Source organism: Panthera onca, chromosome E1 (genome assembly GCF_046562875.1).
Source record: "Panthera onca isolate mPanOnc1 chromosome E1, mPanOnc1 haplotype 2, whole genome shotgun sequence".
NCBI classification, from domain to species: Eukaryota; Metazoa; Chordata; class Mammalia; order Carnivora; family Felidae; genus Panthera; species Panthera onca.
This window is the reverse complement of record NC_138352.1, coordinates 16,602,012-16,621,771: the sequence shown is the minus strand read 5'-3', so window position 1 is coordinate 16,621,771 and position 19,760 is coordinate 16,602,012. Positions and strand designations below refer to the sequence as shown.

Sequence of the window (19,760 nt, the reverse complement as noted above, 5' to 3'; positions counted from 1 at the left end):
CGTGGACAAGGCAGGCAGGATTCTTGTTCTGGTGGAGCTGGTATTTTATGGAGGAGAGACGGACAATAACAGAAGTCCATCCATCCATCCATCCATCCATCCATTCGCCTATGTAATCTGCCCGTCCTGGACAGTGATACACAGTAATCCGGTGAAGCTGCTGTCGTGTAGGTGGGGTGGTCAGGGAGCAGGCTGAGAAGACGGCCTGTGAACCGAGAGCTCAGGTTGAACTCGGGGAAAAGCACTGAAGACCGAAGGAACAGGGCAGAGGCCTTAGGGCAGGGGCTTAGCCCGAGGAACAGAACGAAAGCCAGCGTGCCTGAGTGAGGGAGGATGGGAGGAGACCCGCTCAGGAAATTAGGCAGGGCTCAGGTGATGTACATCTTTGTAGGACATGATTTAAGGTGTTTGGGCTTTGTACTGAGTCGTGGATGGGGGACCCCAAGCCCGGGAGGAGCATACTGGCGTTTGCGTTTATGAAAGACCCTTCTGGCTGCTCTCTGGGAAAGCGTGGGCAGAAGCAAAGTAGTTGGTGGATGGTGATGCGCTTTCCTGAGGGGAAGAGAATGGAAAAACAGATCGGGGAGAAAACCAAACTTGTTTGGTGTGTTAGGTTTGAGCTGCCTCTTTCACATCCAAATACAGATATCCAGGCAGTGAGGGTAAGGGTCTGACGTTCTGCAAAGAAGCCAGGGTTAGGGACAGAGTCTCAGCACATAGGTGGTCTTTAAAGCTGTGAGACCGGATGGCCAAGAAAGAGGGCAGAGGTGGACAAGAGCGGGCTCAGGACTGAGCATGAAGGGCATCTCTTTATTCAGAGCTGAGGAAGAGGGGTCAGCTGAGGAGATCAGGAAGGAGTGGCCATCAGGAGCGAACACTGGGGGTGGTGGGGTCATGGAAGCTGAGAGAAGAATGTGTCATGCGCTGATGTGGGAGGTTGCACCACGTGAAAACACACTGTATCTGCAGTCTCATTGGGGCCATGGGGCCGAAAGCCCAGGCGCGGCGGGTTGAGAGGAAAATGGGGCGTGTAAAATGGAGGGAGAGACCACAGACGATCATTTCGAGAACTTCGGCCTCAAAGAGGAGCAGAGGACAGGGGCAGAAGTGCAGGGGAGATGGGATCAACGGAGGGTTTTTAAGAGGTGTCAGAGCGTTCGTATGCTGGCGGGAGAGCATCAGTTTGAGGCGCACTTGATGCACGGCAGGTACCGTGTGACTCCAAGGGGTCGGCTTGCACAGAGCCCAGGAGGCCGTCTGTGGCTGCAGGGGGGGTCACAGCATGGATGGAGGCACAGAGACGGGGGGCGCCCGTGTGACCTTTCCGTGTTTAAACAGAACGGCAGAGTCATCAGCTAAACATGAAGGGTTGGGAGGAGTGGCGGCCGTTTAAGGAGAGGCAGGAGGGGTTGAAATGGTAACACCAAGTGAGAAAGGCAGGCTGACTGCCTGAGAGTTTTGAGCGCTTGTTTGAGAAGTGCCTCTTCCAGCGACGCTGTGCTGTGCTGTGCTGTGCTGTGCTGGTGCCTGTGTAGGGTTCCCAGGCGAGTGTATGGTGAGGGGGCGTGGGGTCTCAGCTGGGTCTGCGGCCCAGAGAAGAGAGGCACGGGTGGCGGTGGGCGCGAAGCGACGTCCTGGGTCATCAGGGAGGAGTAGGTCCTGTGGTGTGTAGGGCTCCTTGGGGCTGAAGTCGCTGCTGTGGGGGTCGGGTCGCAGAGAGGGTGGGCAGGCTGCTCTCAGGTGAGGGTCTCAGAGGTGATGCCATCACCGTGGTGACAAGGGTCAAGGTGGAATCTGTGAGGGGAGGCGAGGGTGGGTGTGACTGATGAGGGCGAGTACTTAACCCAGAACCCGAGACCCTCGGTGGTGGTGGCCAGCCATCAGCTGGGGGCAGGTTTATATTAAGAGAGAGAGAGAAACGGTTGCCGCCCCTCACTCCTGGCGCCGGCCCCCCCACCCCCACCCGTGACCCTGCTTTGCCGTTGCTCCCAGCAACTGCACTTGTGCTCAGGTCCCCGGCCAGTTTGTGCGGGCGCCGCCGCGTCTTGGCTCTTTTTCCTGTAAGGAATCACAGTTATTAAGTAAGCGATGGCTTGGCAATCAGGTGATCAGTGTTTTCCTCTGTTTCTAGTTATTTTGGACACTTGGAGGGCTGTGGTGCAGACCTGCACAAAGAGATTCGAGACACTTACTACCAGTTTGTTCTATTTTTGGTCAAAGCGGTTAAAGGATTCAGCCGCATAAATGACAGGTACTGTATAACTGCGCCGTTTCCAGAGAAAGCGTTCTTCCTACTTCTTCTGATTTTAGAAGAAATACGTGTTCAGTGTTGAAAATATAGAAAAACAGAGTTAAAAAGAGTGTGATCCCTGATCTTACCGTCTTGAGCTCATTGCCAACCTACTGTATACTCTGTCCCAGCTTCTTTTCTGTGTGGTGTGAGCGTTTTCAGGGGGATGGTTCTTGGTCCGTGTAGGGATTTCCAACCTGTCATTTTAGTTTCAGACGTGTTAGGTGCAGTCTTAGAATTTGAGTAGAGAGCCCTTCCCCAGGCGCCTCCACAGTAGGTGCTTTAGACAGAAACCTCGAATCAAACGGTCTCCCTCTCCTCCTACGCTGACCGACCTGGGCTAATTCGGGACTGGCCCTCATCTTGCTGTTTATCGGGAGGTGATCTTTACGGCTCCGTCCTTGACCGTAAAACGCCCCCTGAGGTAGGCCTGGCAGGGCAGACGCCTCACTTCGTGCTTGTGGAGCTCTTGCTGAACTGTGCTTTGACGAGGGCTTGTGTGGGGCGGGGCGTGTGCAGTTTGGAAGGACCAGCCGTCCTGTCTGCTCTCCACCTGCAGACACAGCGGGTCGTGACTTGCATTGTCTTGTCCCCCTGGCGATGGACAGCATCCACAAGTTGCACCGTCATGGGCTCTCTAGGTCCCTGCTGCCCGCCTTGTCCTGTGTGCAGACAGCCCTGCTTCATCTTCTGGACGTGGGCTGGGAACCTGGCGACCTCGCTTTCTTTGTGGACATTCAGCTACCAGATCTCCTCATGAAAATGACACGAGAGAACATAAGTGTCCACGACAGTGTGGTCAGGTAAGAACCCGGTCCCGCGTCTGCGGCTCCTCGAGCGGATCGTGAGTACTGGGGTCGCAGCTGGGTTCCTCTCGTTGGGCTCCTCCCTGTGTAGTGTCCTGGCTCGGGCACAGACCAGCCGGGTGACTTTGAGCAGGTACTTGGAGCCCGCTCTGCCTCCGTTCCCTCCTCCTCACGCCTGGAGATAATAATGGCACCCACCTCCCAGGATTGTTGCGAAGGGCAGGTGAGTTCTGTTTCTCAGGGGTGAGAACAGGGTCTGGTGCAAGGAAGCGTATGGGACTTGGTGGTGGTGGGACTGGGGACTTGGAGGACAAGGACCCTCCGCATTTTTGGACACCCTGGTACCGCTTGTGGAATCGGAGAACCCTTTTCTCTATTCTTTGGTTATGTGCATATAGGGTTTTAGCCGCTCTACCCTCTTGCGTATCGTAAGGACTTAGTTTATGAGAAAAAAATAGTATGCGGATTTTCTTTCCTTTCCACTTTTAACGTCTCCTCCCTGCTCAGGTCCACTTACCCAGGAGCCAGTCGTGTCTGTAGAAAAGACAGAACAAAACGAGAGGAGGAAGGCAAGGGGAGAGGCTTCGCTTTGTCAGGCATTCTGGGGAAGGAGGTGGCACGACAGCCATCTCCTCGTTCCCCAGAGCCTGGCGTCGCCCTCTGTGAGGGGACGCAGCCGGGGTGGGGGTGAGGGGGTCAGCCAAGTAGCCCCACCCCCCCATCCTGCCACTTCCCTCCGTGCCCCGCCCAGAGCGGAGTCTGTTGTGTTTGCATTTAGCGGCGAGCAAATCCCTTTGTATGTAAAATTCTGGTGCTAAAACAAACTATGAACTGAAGTTATGGAAATCTATAATTTTTTTTATCTAAAAGGAGCCCATGGGAGTATCTATATGAAATTCTTCTTTGAAAGGAGGAAACTGAGGGGCACCTGGGTGGCTCAGCTGGTTAAGCCTCCGATTTCGATTTCGGCTCAGGTCATCATCTCACAGCCCCTGAGTTCGAGCCCCACGTCGGGCTCTATGCCGATAGCCGGGAGCCTGGAGCTGCTTCAGGTTCTGTGTCTCCCTCTCTCTCTGCCCCGCCCCGCTCACGCTCTGTCTGTCTCTGTCAAAAATAAATAAACGTTAAGCAAAAATGTCACGAAACGAGGACACTGAGCAGAGCGGAGTGTGGTGCCAGGGCCTCAGAGCAGCTGACGGGAGAGCCAGAGCCCGGGTCTCCCGCCTGCCTCTCTTGCTGGAACTGAAAAGGTTCGCTATGGCTCCAGTGCCTGGCACAGAATAGGGTCACCACGAACGGCTCGCAGGTGCACTTGTGCCCTGGGGGCACACCTTTCAGGCTCCGGCTCCTCACCCACTGTCATCTGTTCCTTCTCACTGCTGTGTACCTCTCGGCAATCTGGCGGTCCTGGGACGTCTTCGCTCGGCAGCGTGAAGGGGCCAGTCTGCTCCCCAGCGTGCTTTTCTCTCTGTGTCCTTCTTGCAGCCAGTGGAGTGAAGACGATGAGCTTGCTGATGCCAAGCAGAACTCAGAATGGATGGACGAGTGTCAGGATGGCATGTTTGAGGCCTGGTATGAAAAAATAGCCCAGGAAGACCCAGAGAAGCAGAGGAAAGTAAGACCTCTCAACTGGAGTAATCTGAAGTGATTTGCTGGGAGTTTGGAGAGGAGAGTCTGCCCGGGGGGTGCCCGCAGGCCGGCTCCCGAGGGTCCCGTTGGTGCAGCCTGAGGGGCCCCGAAGCCCGGAGTGACCTCCCTCCGAGTGCAGCTCCCTCCTGTAGAACCGGACTCCCAGAGTGTGGGCTCGCGAGGGGCCCACGTCTTCCTCCCTCCGCCGAGAGAAGTGCTGAAAGCCCTGGGCCCCGGTGTCCTCGGGCAGCACACGCTCTTCCTGTAGGCAGGTGACGTGGGGAGCCATGTCGCAGTCGTGGGCCGCCCGGCAAGCTTGGGAGCAGCCGAGCGCCCAGTCAGAGTTCCGTGGTCCAGACGCGCGGAGGCACCGGGCTCCGACAGCCTGCCGTGTCTGTCTCCGCGTTCGGTGTGGATCCGTCACTGCCACACTGTGCCAGGCATCTCCTGCCTCAGGTTCGATCATTTTCTCAGGATCGCGTGCCTACTGTGTGCCAGTTAACGGTGGTCACGTGGCACCTTTTGGTGCTCAGATGGGGCACGCCCACGTGGCCTCAGCGAGTTTTCTCTCTCCCGTGGTAGTGTCTTACCGAGAGCCATCAGTAGCTCCAAGGTGGTGTGGCTTGTGTGCTCTGATTTACTTCCTGCTCTCCAGGCGGTCCTGAGGCCCGCAGCTCCTTTCCAGTAAAACCGGTGCTTTTGCTCATGCCGAGGTGCCCCTGCCTCCCCGCCCCCCATGGAAGGTTTCCCTTTCACGCGCCTGCAAACAGTGCGTCCTCGGCAGTGTTTCCTGTTTCTCTGACGCCGCTCCGTCCAACCAAGTACCCAAGCTAGAAATCTGGATGCTGTCCTCGACCTCTCCCTTCCGCAGCCCCACGTCCAGTCTGTCCCCAGGGTGCCGCACCTCGGCCTCCCTAGCGTCTGTCAGGCCTGCCCGCCTTTCGCCGCCCTTGTGTCACGGAGCCGCTTTGACAGCCACTCCCGTGGCCAGTCTGCCCGACCGTGGTCTTGCCTCTTGCAGTCCATCCCCAACTCGGTAGCCAGAGGGACTTTTAGAAAGCTCAGAGATCGTTCCTCCACCTGCTTCCCCCGCGTTGTACTGCCTTTTACGCTCAGGTACTGAATTACTGACAGTCTTACGAACCACCGTCCCGCTGTCTCATTCCCTCCTGTAGAACTTGCTACTGATGGTGTTTGTCATGCCTGCCACGCTCACCCCCACCCAGCTGACACCCGTTTGTCCCTCGGGTCTCAGCCGAGGACTCACCTCCTTTGAAAACCCTTCACGCCCTTCCCAGTGGCCGCTGGTACCCCCTGCAGGGTTCTCTCGGCCCCTGACTTTGCCCGTCGGGGCTATCGTCAGTCTGTGTCGTCGCCAGAGGGGGTTCCTGAGTAGACGGCAGTCCCTCCGTCGTCTCTCCCTGGCACCTGCTGCAGGGCGGAGCACTCGCGAACCTCTCCCAGGACGACCGGGTTAATGGGCAGCGGCCACGTCGGGAAGTCCGTCGGCTAACTGCGTTGCCTTCACCTTACAGATGCACATGTTCATTGCCCGCTACTCTGAGCTGCTGCACGTGGACATCTCCTGCGACGGGTGTGACGAGATCGCGCCCTGGCACCGCTACCGGTGTCTACAGTGCAGCGACATGGATCTCTGCACGACCTGCTTCCTAGGTACGCGCCGCGGTCCGAGCGGGCCGTGCCCAGAAGCGCTAGTCGTGCTGTTTTCCGTGACCGTGTCGGTTTTTCTCGCTCCCCTTGTGCTGCACAGAAAGGCTGCCCGGGGAGTGCTCTGACTGGTTGGCAGGTAGGAGTCTCATCTCCTGGGTGAACGAGAAGCTCCAGAGCCGTGGCCTGACGGGCTTCCGGCTTCTGTCAAGCTGGGTGTAGTCGCTCAGTAAACACACGGGACCCACGAATGCACAGTCAGCTGAGTCTGCAGAACATTACTTTTCTCTCCGAATCATGCAGCGTGTCCAAGTGGTCGAGTACACAGAATCAGACCTCAGAAATCCTCGAATATGCCTGATGTGCAGGTGCTGAGGGAAAGCACGTTGACATTCGTGGGCATCTGAGTGCTCTGTACACATGGCCCGGTCACAGAAGGTATAGCCCCGTCCTGGGAAGCGGCTACAGTTTTAGCAGGAGCTAAACGGGACATGCCTGCAGAATACATATCCCAGGACACGAATGCTGAGTTCCTGATGAGTGACCGAGTGTTCTGGCAAAGTTCAGAGGTCACAGTAATCGGTGTTGCAGGGGAGGCTCGTGAGGAAGTGTGAATTGTGGGTTGTGACTTCGTCTCTGAAGAAAGTCAGAGCTGGGCGATGTGAAGGTGGTGCATCACTGCCCAAAGCAGAACAAGTCCAGAGACAGAGGGGTGAGCACCTGTAGTGTGTCTAGAGTCTTTCCAGCTGAGTGACGGACCGAGGCAGGCGAGGCCCAGGCTGGGGCCCTGGGGTCATTGGCTGGCGTGTTGGAACAAACCTACAGACACTGGGGTGTTGACACAATCAGATCTGTCCTGGAGGGAGGTGGCTCTGGCCTTATAGGAGTTTCCCTTGGGGGCTCGGTCTCAGCAATGACCGAGGGTTGTTGCCTGGACCAGCTTCGTGGTGGCGGGAGCAGCAAGGGGTCAGACGTGAGGAGCGGTGAACAGGGTGTGCGATGGGGCACGGAGACCCACGGGATGCAAACGCTGCTTCTCGCTCCCGGGGTTTGAGATTGTGGGGTCTGTTTCCCTGTGTGATGCTGGAACGAAGAAGTGAGAGCACAGACCCGAACACTTCTCAGTGCTTGTTAACGGGAATACACAGTAGATGGTTCATGTTTGTCAGAGGAGGCGGTCACACAGGAGACAGCTCGCAGATGGGTACGCGGTCTTGTTTCTGCCAGGTGGTGGTCACAATGGGAATTTGTAAGACACTCGATCAGGCTCTGTGTGGCACCAGGAAAAGGGGGATTGATCCGTGGTACCACGGTTAAGAAGTTCTGTGCTGAATACTGTTGATGTGCTCGGAGCCACTGGGCGGAACAGCCTGGTGACTCCTGACATCCTGAGCGGTAACTCGGCAGAGCCCTGCTTCTAGATTGGTTTGTGTAAGAGCCCTTTGCCTGATCCGCCTCCCGCGGCTGTTTCCCCAGGCGGGGTGAAGCCCGAGGGCCACGGAGATGACCACGAGATGGTCAGCATGGAGTTTACCTGTGACCAGTGCCAGGGTTTGATCATCGGCCGGAGGATGAATTGCAATGTGTGTGATGACTTTGACCTTTGCTACGGGTGCTATGCGGCGAAGAAATACTCCTATGGGTATGCCTCCTTTTTTTGTTTAACAGATTTCAAACGTGCCTACGAGTAAAGAGACCAGTGCGCTGAATCCCCACATACCCGTTACCCAGATTTAACAGCCAGGGAGATTTTGCTATGTGTGCTTAGCTTATCCCTTTTTGTTCTTTGTCAAAGTATTTTAAAACAAATCACTGATCTTAAATTATTTCCTTCATTCATACTCCACATCCATTCTAGAAATTATAAACATTTTTTCACGTTACCAGAATGATATCACACTTTGCAAATGTCACAAGAGGAATTCTACATCAGCTAGTTTGCCTAGAGAGTCTTTTGCCAGGGAGGGGGTGAGGGGTTGTGAAATCCTGAAATGGTGTTACAGTGTTTGTGTTGGTTCATTTTCCTGGGGAGAGGGCTCGTACCTGTCTTTATACTTTCCAGTTAGCACACGGCCTTAGAGGTCACAACGCCCAGCAGTGACCGTGCACGCGCCCCCGCTGAGGCCCTGTTTCTCGCTTCGAGCCTCACAGAGGCCCGTAGGTCGTAAATGTGTCTTCTTTGCAGCCATCTGCCCACCCACAGTGTCACGGCTCATCCGATGGTGACCATCCGGATCAGCGACCGGCAGAGGCTCATCCAGCCTTACATCCACAACTACGCCTGGCTGCTCTTTGCCGCGCTGGCTCTCTACAGCACCCACCTGGCCAGCGCAGAGGATGCGGGCGGTGAGAGGCTGGATTCCCGGGCCCGCAGCAGCGCCGCGGCCCTGCACAGCCAGTGCATGCAGCTTGTGGGGGACTGTCTGATGAAGGCTCACCAGGGAAAAGGTGATTGTCGCTCGTGCACCGAAGCCAGACCAGCTCCCAGCCGCTTGTGCAGGAAAAGCCTCACTAGCAGTGAGATGCCGTGCTCGGTTAGAGGCAGCCCATCCACTTTTGCACGGGAGACGCTCACCCTGGTGTGGAGCCCATTCCAGACTCACGTGCATTTGAGGAAGATTGTCACATTAAAACTCACTTAGTTCCTCTAAAGTATTGACACGAAGTTGAAAAAAAAAAAAAAAGACACAAAACCTACCAACTGAAACTCGTACTGTCTGTGGATGAAGTAGCTAGTGTTTGGATCTACCAGACTTAACTTTGCCAAAGGAATAGTTTTTAGCCCGGAGCACACATCCGCTTCACGCGACTGCGTTCTGGGTGAGAGCAGTTTGAGTCGTTCGCCTCATAAAATCTCTAGACGATTCTGACTTGACTGCGGAGTGCTAAGGAGAACATAGCGTGAATGTTACCTCTGACGTGTTCCGGTCCTTTCACAGTAAGGGACTCCCTCTTCTAGAAAACGCTGAGGACATCAGACCTGTGTTGGGTGGCAGGGGGGCAACACCAGTGCTTTGGAGCCGTCTTGTTACCTGTTTGCCGGTGGGAGTTTAGAAATCTAGTTGTGTGGGGCAGTGGTTTCCTGGGTAGACAGTCCTGTTGTGTCTCCAGTCTTCTGCTGTTAGTGAAGCACAGGCCTTCTTCACCGTTGAGGCTTTTGGTGCCTGAGGTCAGGTGTGGGTGCCGGAGAGCTTTGTGCTCTGGTTTGCTCTGTGGAGAGCCCGGCCGTCTACTTCCGTAGAGGAGCAGTGACCGTTGACGCCTGCGGGAATTAACCCTTGTTGTAAAATGTGTAACCATTCCCTTATTTGTTCCCCTCGTAGGTCTGAAAGCCCTAGCTCTTCTCGGGGTACTGCCAGATGGTGACGCTAGTCCTCAAAGTCAGGCCCCGCCCGTCGCTGTGCCCGCCCACACACCGGAGGAGGAGAGAGCGGTCCGGGTCGCTGAGGACCCGTCACACACAGGCCCTTCTCCGCACGACAGTGTACGTCACAGTTCGTCACTGTGCACCATGTCGGGTCGAGAGGGGGAGCCATTCTGAGCGGGGAGCAGAACAGAGAGGTTAAGGCCACAGACGCTCTTGACCCAGGTGTCCCGGGTTCCGGCCCCTGCCCTGTCCGATCCTGGGCACGTTACCACCACGTGTCCTCCACTTTCTCGTCTGTGAAGCGGGGTGAGAATAGTAATACCTGCTTCCTAGGGTTGTTCTGAGCATTTCCACACGTGACACAGTGAGCTGATGTGTGTAAAGTGCTGGAAAATTCTGTGTCAGTGTTAACGGCTCTTGTCGCCTGCCCTGGCGGGGTCCCGAGGCCGGAAGGTTCCGCGCCGAAAGGGACTTGTTCCTGCCCGTGGCGAGCCCTGTGCATAGGAAGCGGTGTTCACAGTCGGCCCGCAGGCAGGGAACACGATGTGCTCTCTGTGTGCCAGGTAGACACAGTGGTTCGCATACGTCTGTCTGAGTAGAGGGAGAGGCTTTCTGGATTCACTTGGAGCCAGTGATTGCGATCCGAAGGATGGTTTTGTGGAAAAGCACCGCATACCTTGTGTGATGCTGCCTCCGAAGCTTGAGCTGGTGCCGGGAGTGCCCTTGACTTTGCCTCGGGAGCTGCTCACGTTTCTGTCCTCTCTGTCATGCTCACCAGTTCAAGGATCCCCCGTTTGATGGTTGTGGCTCACCGTGATCCCATTGTCCTTTAGAGGAAGACAAAAGTAGAGATGGCTGGTGAAAACTTGAGAGTTTTGTCAGCTTCACTCAGCCAGGGAGCCAGCACAAGACAGGCGACACAAGCTTCCGACCAGTGTCTGACGTGCTGACGTTTCTGACCACAAAACTCTGGGCAGCATGTCAACCACCCACAGATGGTGGTGGGGCAGAGAGGACGTGGTCAGCAGGGATAGCCTCCACCCTGAGCCCGGGGCAGTTGTGTCTTCCTGTGAGCTCCTAGCATCTCAGGACAGGCTGCCTTGAGCTCTGTGCTCCCTGTGGATCCTCCTGTTCCTTTATTTGCATCACAATGGCCTAGATGAATTTTTTTTATTCAGTGGATTAAACGCTGTTATTTTGGGGGAACCTAGCCAGCTCAGTCCGTAGAGCATGTGACTGTTGATCTCAGAGTTGTATATTCAAGCCCCACGTTGGGTGTAGAGCTTACTTAAAAATAAAATCTAGGGGCGCCTGGGTGGCTCCGTCGGTTGGGCAGCCGACCCAAGCCGAATGGGTTTCCAACCACAGCCTGCACACTTACTACCGTGCGGCTGGTGTGCGTTATTCAGCGTCGCCGTGCTTCGGTTTCTGTCTGTGAGACGCAGGCACACGACGGTGCTCACCCAGAATGCCACCCTGCAGGTAAGGGCGCGAATGTGGGCAGGACGCGAATATGGATAGGCAGGGCGCGAGGGGCTCTACGGCCACACCGAAGTCACTACGCCTCAGTGCGGCTGTGGTGACATGGAGACTATTCGTTGGGAGTGCAAGCTGGTGGAGCCGCTCCGGAGCGCAGTACGGAGGTTCCTCAAAAAGTTCAACGCAGGGGCGCCTGGGTGGCTCCGTCGGTTGGGCGTCTGACTTTGGCTCGCGTCATGATCTCACAGTCTGTGGGTTCGAGCCCCGCGTCGGGCTCTGGGCTGACAGCTCGGAGCCTGGAGCCTGCTTCGGATTCTGTGTCTCCCTCTCTCTCTCTCTCTCCCCCTTCCCTGCTTGCTCTCTGTCTCTCTCTCTCTCTCTCTCTCTCTCTCTGAAATAATAAACGTTAAAAAAAATTTAAATAAAATAAAATCTATGAAATACATTACTTTTCATTACACGTCTTGATGCTCAGATTGTCCCATGTTTGGCCCGTGGAAGCTCCTTCCTGCTGGCCTCTGTATCCTTCCGATGTGTCTTTTTCTTTGAGCACTTCCTTAATTTTTGTTGCAGAAAGGTGTTTCAGGCTCTTCTTAGAGGCTTTCCCTGGCCCAGGGGAAAAGGCCTAGGGAAACACCGGTCGAGGGCTGTCATCCTACCGGTCTAGGCAGCTCACTGCCTGACTCTTGAGCCCAGGAAAGCCTCACGGCTCCAGCAAGAGCCCCCTTAACAAGGCTCCTTGCCAAAATAAAAATCTCAGAAATGTAAGCTCAGTGTTCTAGAAGGACACTTTCTTTTTTTCTTTTTCCCAAGAGAAGGACTTTCTGTAAGTGGCTTCTAAAAGCTAAGTAGGATGGGGGCACCTGAGTGGCTCGGATGGTTAAGCATCCGACTCTTGACTTCAGCTCAGGTCATGATCTCACGGTTTGTGAGATTGAGGCCTGAGTCAGACTCGGCTGACGGCGTGGAGTCTGGGATTCTGCCTTCTTCCCTCTCTGACCCCCCCCCCCCCCCCCCACACACACACACACTTGCTCTCTATCTCTCTCTCAAAATACATAAAAATAAACTTACAAAAAAAGCTAAGTAGAATGTACTCGAGGTTTGTACTATGGCCATTGCTAATGGAACTGTGGGCTCTGATGCAAGGGCATTTGGGAGATGTTTGGGGGATGGGTTGCAGTGATGGCTGCCTTAATTAGAGCACAGATTTATCGTCAGAAATGAGGCACATTTTATTAAGGAATTTAAAAGTATTTCAGTCCATAAAGACTGGCTAGTGATTTTAAAAATTGAATCGTATTACAACATTAATGAGCAGACTTAAAAAAAATTCTTTGAAGCAGGGGAGGGGCAGAGGGAGACACAGAGAGAGAGGATCCCATGCAGGCTGCACACACACAGCACAGAGCCTGACACGGGGATCAATCCCACAACCGTGAGATCATGACCTGAGCTGAGATCAAGAGTCGGACGGACACTCAACCTTCTGAGCCGCCCAGGCACCCCGAATGAGTAAACTTCTATTATAAGAAACTTTCGTTCCTTTGCGTTTTGTTTTCAGGGAAAGAGAGATGGTCCCAAGAAGGTCAGACCTTTCGACTGCAAGCAGAGGAGTAAGGAGGACGAAGGTGCATCTTTGATGAAGGATCCCGCACGCCAGACTCAAGTTTCAGACTCACCTGCAGGGCTTCCAGGTGAAGATTCTTCGGTCATGACCTTGATCTCTTTTACCTGAAATGCACACAGACCCATCCCTCGGCTGTTTGTTGCACATGGTTTCAAACTGGCTAGCAACCAAGGGCGCACGGTTTCTCGTCTTGTATTGGATGGTACTGCTAACGCTTTGCCTGCTTTCCTCCTTTGTTATTCCCTAATTCCGGAGGGCCTTCCGTGTGCCAAGCCCTGTGCTAGACTGTGGGGATGCGACAGGGACCAAGTCAGACAGACACGCAGGTCCCGGCCACGGTGCTTGCGGTCTGGGAGGGTGTCGAGCACGGTGCGGTGACTGTAATTGGAAGCGAGACGTGGCTCTGTCCAGAAGAGAGGTGTGAGCGGTGGCGACCGGTGTCTAACCGGAACAACCGTATCCACAGGAAGCCTTGTAAAGGTCAGGCTGCGAGGGACCTCAGCCGTGCTAGGACCTGCTGTGGGGAGAGACTTGGAGGGCAGGCGGGACAGTAGCAGGTCAGGCCCCAGAGTGGGAGCCGCCAGGCGACTGCAGGGGAGCGTCCCGCCGGCAGACGGGCGTGGGTGGAGGAGAGCCCTAGGGGTTGCTGTGTCCTCTACTGAGGAGGGCCTCGGCCGACTGCCCGGGGCTGGCAGCAACAGGGTCGGAGCTGCGTTCCCAGAAGATTGATGAGCCCAGAGATGGAGGTGCGTGCTGTGGGCTGCAGAGCCTCCTCGTCGGGGCGGCCCGGGCGGGGGGGGGGGGGGGGGGGGGGAGGGCAGCGTGTGTCTCCCTAGCCTGCTCCGTGATGGAGGCAGGAGGCAGGAGGCACCGGGCATCCTGCCCCATCCGTGGGGCCAGCCCTCAGCAGGGGCCGATGGGCGTCTTCGCGGTGCAGCCGGCTGACACTCCTCATTGGCCCAGGCCCTCTTTGGTCTGCACAAGTGCCAGCGTCCCGGTCCACATACAGAGTATTTATCCATCAAGCGTCCTCTGGGCACCTGCTATGCTCGAGAGACATTTCTAGGTACTTGTGACACATCACTGAAGGACAGTAAAAATCTAGAAGGGAACACATAATAAATACCAGCGATTTGGTTTGTTGAAAGGTAACCAGTTAGCATGAGCACAGACTAGCAGGGTCAGGGGAACGGCGACCGCAGAGGCTGGGTGCCCTGTGTTTTAGTAGGGCAGTCGGGGGGGCCCCCTGGAGCAGGACGTGTTCAGCAAAGTCCAAGTTCCGTTCTCTTTCGGCTCAGGGACAGTGCGGCAGCTTACTTGCTGCTTGTACGTGCACAGAACCTGGCAAGACCTGAAAGTTTGATGTTTTACAACTCAGATGCTGACACTTCAGTCGTGTCCTCTCAGAAGCCCATCGAGGAAAAGGCAGTTACTCCCAGCCCGGAACAGGTGTTTGCTGAGTGTTCCCAGAAGAGGATTTTGGGATTGCTGGCAGCCATGTTACCTCCCTTAAAGTTGGTAAGAGACAGTGGTACTTTCTTTTCTGGAAGAGGGGTGGTAGTTTTGTGGGAGAGACCACCTGTTAGTAGGAGTCATCTGTGTGTCCCTGAGAGTAGCATAATAAGTTCGAAGTGGGATTGTAAGAGGATACCCGAAGGGGCATCTGGTGGCTCAGTCAGTTAAGCGTCCGACTTTGGCCGGGCTCGTGATCTCACGGTTCATGAGTTCCAGCCCCACGCGTCGGGTTAACTGCTGTCAGCACAGAGCCCTCTTTGGATCTTCTGTCCCCTTCTCTCTCCGCCCTTCCCCCGCTGGTGCTCTCGTGCTCTCTCTCTCTCAAAATAAATAAATAAACTTAAAAAAAAAAGAAAAAAGATGATACCCGAGAATGTCTTTTCTCGCCTGGTTGTGCGTAGCTGTTGAGGAAAGATACCGCACGGCCCCTGTGTGCTAGCCGGGTGTACCTAGGACGTGAGGGGTACAGTGTGCAGTTGATGAGGTAACACGGGCTCCGTGTTGAGTAGGTGTTTCTCCTTCTCTTGGCAGGACCCCGCGGTCCCCGTGATAGACCTGGAGCGTGCCCTCCCACTCATGTTTCAGGTTGTCATCTCGAACGCAGGCCACCTGAACGAAACCTACCACCTCACGCTGGGTCTTCTCGGCCAGTTAATCACCCGCCTTTTACCAGCAGAGGTGGATGCTGCCGTGGTGAAGGTCCTCTCCGCCAAGCACACCTTGTTTGCGGCGGGGGACGGTTCCGTCGTGCCAGATGGCTGGAAGACCACCCACCTGCTCTTCAGCCTGGGAGCCGTGTGTCTGGACAGGTAGCCCCCCGCACCCTGTCCCACCTTGCCGTCCATTTCCTTAAGTCCGTGGTCCGGCCCTCGATTCACTCCCGTGTGCTGTTGTCCAGGCATCTCTTGTGAGAATAAAATTAGTTTGATTGGAAATAGTGTCACCTGACATTCAAATTGTCCTCAAAACCCACATTAAAACAGCTGTGTGGTCGGGGCGCCGTCTGCTGATTCAACTTTCTGATGATATATACATTCTGGTTGTTCTTCCCTGGCAGCAGTGAGTGTGGGCTTGGAGGTTGAAGCAAATAGGTCAGTTTTTACTGTAAAAGTAACAGTCACAATTCCAAATTTGGAAAACAGGAAAGGAGAAAAAAATCACCCCAGCCGCACCACCTTCATGCACCTGGCACTGACTCAATAGATTTCCTTCTGAGCTCTTTTTTTCTGTGTGTGAACGTGAGTGCGCAAGTGCGCTTGGACGTGTGACTGTTTGTGCGGAGTTTTTTTAAACGTGGCCGTAGGCTGAGCGCGTAGGTAACAGAGGGGTCGTTCGGGTCGCTTAAACTAACGGGCGAGTGGCTCTCGGGCAGGCGGCTGCACCCGCCGCGGAGTGTCGTGAGCTCTGCTGAGTTGACTTCAGAGCCTGCACCACCTAACGGAGCTCTCGCCTTCCAGCCGGGTGGGCTTGGACTGGGCCTGCTCCATGGCGGAGATCCTGCGGTCCCTCAGCGGTGCCCCCCTGTGGCGCGACGTCATCGCCACCTTCACGGACCACTGCATCAAGCAGCTGCCGTTCCAGCTGAAGCACACCAACATCTTCACCCTGCTTGTGCTGGTTGGCATCCCCCAGGTACGCGTCTTTGGAGGCTGGGCCACGTCTTCCCACCCTCCGCCCGCACGGCAGGGTCTCTGCAGCATGTGTCTTGGGGAGTTTCCTCCCTTCAGGTAGATGATTTGCATGTACAGGATTGCTGGGTTTTCAAGATGATGGGATGGTCTGTTCTACTGCGTTTTTAACAGGTTAGGCATTTGACTCTTTTGTTAGCCAGTAGCTGGCTTTGACTACTAGCAGGTAACTCATCGGTGAAGTTACAGAGAACCTCAGGGTAGCTGTCTCTTGGGTGGGCACTGACCTTGATCTTTCTGATCCTCACGGCTTGCAGTTGGTTGGGACAAAGGGGACTGTGAAACGTGACTTCCTCCAGCAAGCATGTAAACCACTTCTGTGCCGGGCCCTGGACGTAGGAGAGCCCGTCCTTGAGGACTTGCTGGCGTCGGGGGCACCAGCAGGGAGGCGGGGACGGGGCTGGTGTTGGGCTATGGGCCTGGACCTGTCTCCGTGTGCTTCTGAGTTGCCTCTTGGTCTCTGTCCTGCTCTAGGTCCTCTGTGTGGGAACTCGCTGTGTGTATGTGGATAATGCCAATGAGCCCCATGACGTGATCATCCTGAAGCACTTCACTGAGAAGAACAGGGCTGTCGTCGTCGATGTCAAAACCCGGAAGAGGAAAACAGGTGCCAAGCGTAATTGCTTTTTCTAAGAATGAAAGGAAGTTGTCCAACCTCTGCATACTCTGAAATTCGTAGAGATACCTTGGTTCTTACCCTTGCATATGTTTTTTTTAAAAAACAAGTTGTGAGTCTCTGAGCTTCTTTTTCTTCATCTCTGAAGAGATGTGGTTGAGTTAGGGTAAAAAAATTTTTAAGTCTGTGGATTTTATTTGAGAGAGACAGAGAATGCAAGTAGGGGAGAAGCAGAGAGAGGGAATCCTAAGCAGGCTCTGCATGATTGGAGTGCAGAGCTGACACGGGGCTCGAACTCACGAAACTGTGAGGTCATGACCTGAGCCGGAATCGAGTCAGGCACTTAACTGACTGAACCACCCAGGCGCCCCAAATTAGGGTAAATTTGAAGACCCTTGCCATGCTGTTATTTTGTAGATATGGCTCTGTGCTTTTGGTGGGACACGTTTAGGTTCTGAACATGTAATTTTTCCATTTGCCAGTGTTCTTGCTTTTCTAGTGGGTAATTTAAATAGATTGTGGAGTCAGATGTCTAAATGAGTGTGAAATAACTTTGAATAAGTATGTTGACATTCAGGTCGCTTTCCATTTTGCTCTATCAGTAGAAGAGTGGAAGTGTATCACGAGTCACCTTTGACTTAGTTTGCCGAACGCTAAACAGCCTACGAACTCTGGAATATTGTAACCACTGTGTGCCCAGTTCTGCTTCTGAAGTAATATGCTTTCTCATTCAGCTTCAGCATCAGGCCCTGGCTGTGCTTTTGTGTGTGGTGTGAGGTAAAGGTCAAGGTTCTTGTTCTTTCTCCTTTGTTTTTCTTTTTTGCATATCAACATCCAGTTGTTTTAGGACCATTTGTTTAACAGACTTCTTTCCATTGAATTATTCTGACACCTTTGTTGGAGATTAGTTGACCCACGTGTGTGTGTCCATTTATCGGTTCTGTCTTATTCCATTAGTCTATGTATCCGGCCTTACTCGAATACCGCATTCTCATGACTATTGTAGATTTATGCTAAGCCTCGAAATCAGGTCCTCCGGCTTTGTTATTCTTTTGTCAGCATTGCTCCGGGTAGTGTAGTTCCTTTGCCTTTCTGTATAAATTCTAGATTCAACTAGATTCGTTTCTCTTAAATAACCGCTGAATCTGCATATCCGTTTGGGGAGAACTGACGTCTTAACGTGACCCATGAGTACTGTATACCTCTCCATTTATCTAGGGAATAAATTGAGGTCTCTAATTGTCCTTCATCTGGCACAACTGCCTTCTCTCACTCCTGATTTTGATAATTTGTGTCTTCTCTTGTTTGTTTCCTAGAGTGTCTCATCAGAGCTTGATCAGTGTTATTTGATCTTTGCAAAGGACTAACTTTTGGTTTCGTTGATTTTTTTGTTATTATTTTTCTGTTTTCTGCTTCATTGATTTCTGTCTTTGTCATTATTAATTTCCTACTTCTTCTTGCTTCGGGTTTAAATTGCTACTTTTTTTTCTTGCTCTAATTTTTTTTTTTTCTTTCTCTAATTTCTTAGGGTGGAAGCCTAAATCACTGATTAGAAATTTTTGTTATTTTTTGGTAGCGGCATTGTAAACGCTATGAATTTTCCTCTAGGTATAGCGTTAGCTGCACCCATAGTTTTTTATATAATTTGTATTATTTTCATTCAGGCCATTACAATAGAATATTTTCTATTTATCTTATGAGTGTTTATTTATGGATTGTTTAAGCACTTATTGTTGAATTTACAAATATTTGGGGGATATTCCAGAAATCTTTGGTCTTGATTTCAAGTTTAATTCTCTTGGCATCAGTGAACATACTTTGAATTATTTCAGTCCTGTTAAGATTATTGAAACTTGTTTTACGGTCCTGAATTTGATCTGTTTTGAATCAGGTTCCATGTGCACTTGAAGAGAAACCTATGCTGTTCTGTAGATGTCTTTTTTAAGTGAAGTTAGTTGATAATGTTGTTCAAGCCTTCCATGCTCTTACTGAATTTCTGTCTGTTCTAATGATTACTGAGAGGAATGTTAAGGTCTCCAACTGTGATTGTGTATATGTCTGTTTCTCAGTTCAGTACGAAATGTCCCTTTTTTTGAAAAATTTTTTAATGTTTATCTTATTTTTGAAGGGGAGAGAGACAGAGCGTGAGCAGGAGAGGGGCAGAGAGAGAGGGAGACACAGAATCTGAAGCAGGCTCCAGGCTCTGAGCTGTCAGCACAGAGCCCGATGTGGGGCTCGAACCCACGAACCATGGAGCCAAAGTTAGAAGCTTAACTGGCTAAGCCACCCAGGTGCCCCATGAAATGTCCCCTTTTCATCTCTAATATTCCTTGTTCAGAAATTGACTTTAATGTTGATGTAGCCTCTCTAGCTTTTGTTTTATTCAAAACATTTGCATGGTGTGTATGTCCCATCCTCTCACTTAACCTGCCTGTGTCTTTAGTGGATTTCTTGTAGATAGCATGTAGTAGATAGCATGTATGTAGATAGCATGTAGTAGAATTTTCTTTTTAATACACTCTGACAATCTCTGCTTTTTAATTGGGATGTTTAGATGATTTACATTTAATGTAGTTATCAAGATGATTGAGTTTAAATCTATTTTCTTGATTGTTTTATGTTTGTCTCATTTGTTGTTCCTTTTTTTCCCCCACTTCTCTGCCTTATTTTGGATTGAGGGTTTTGTTTTTGTTTTTGTTTCTTAATGACTCCATCTTATTTTCAGAATTGGCTTTTAACTATCTCTTAATTTTTTCACTGGTTATTCCAGAGTTTGCTATAGGTTACTTGCAGCACCTGGGTGGCTCAGTCAGTTAAGCGTCTGACTTGAGCTCAGGTCATGATCTCACGGTTCGGTTCATGAGTTCGAGCCCCCCATTGAGCTCCCTGCTGTCAGCACTGAGCCTGCTTTGGATCTCTGTCCCCCCTCTCTCTGCTCCTCCCTCACTCGTGCCCTTTCTCTCTCTCTCTCTCTCTCTCAAAAATAAACATTAAAAAAAGTTGTTAATAAAATGAGAAAATAATATCTTTTATATTTATTTACATATGCATTTACCATCTCCGGTGCTGTTC

The 19,760-nt window shown here is 52.7% G+C and overlaps 1 protein-coding gene across 4 annotated transcripts in view; it reads left to right on the top strand.

Annotated features, from left to right (window-relative positions):
• The window catches only part of ZZEF1 (zinc finger ZZ-type and EF-hand domain containing 1), a 102,177-nt gene that overhangs the window by 61,538 nt on the left and 20,879 nt on the right, over positions 1–19,760 (top strand). For 2 of the 4 annotated variants that reach the window (XM_078437950.2, XM_078437949.2), the window contains exons 31-42: positions 2,132–2,251; positions 2,932–3,093; positions 4,582–4,711; positions 6,261–6,399; positions 7,870–8,035; positions 8,579–8,841; positions 9,717–9,877; positions 12,804–12,936; positions 14,248–14,387; positions 14,916–15,193; positions 15,842–16,016; positions 16,547–16,679. In XM_078437950.2, the coding sequence (XP_078294076.2) occupies positions 2,132–2,251; positions 2,932–3,093; positions 4,582–4,711; positions 6,261–6,399; positions 7,870–8,035; positions 8,579–8,841; positions 9,717–9,877; positions 12,804–12,936; positions 14,248–14,387; positions 14,916–15,193; positions 15,842–16,016; positions 16,547–16,679 (2,000 nt within the window). Of the gene's footprint in view, positions 1–2,131; positions 2,252–2,898; positions 3,094–4,581; positions 4,712–6,260; positions 6,400–7,869; positions 8,036–8,578; positions 8,842–9,716; positions 9,878–12,803; positions 12,937–14,247; positions 14,388–14,915; positions 15,194–15,841; positions 16,017–16,546; positions 16,680–19,760 lie in introns of all 4 variants that reach the window. The other 2 variants (XM_078437948.2, XM_078437947.2) reach the window with 1 other exon arrangement.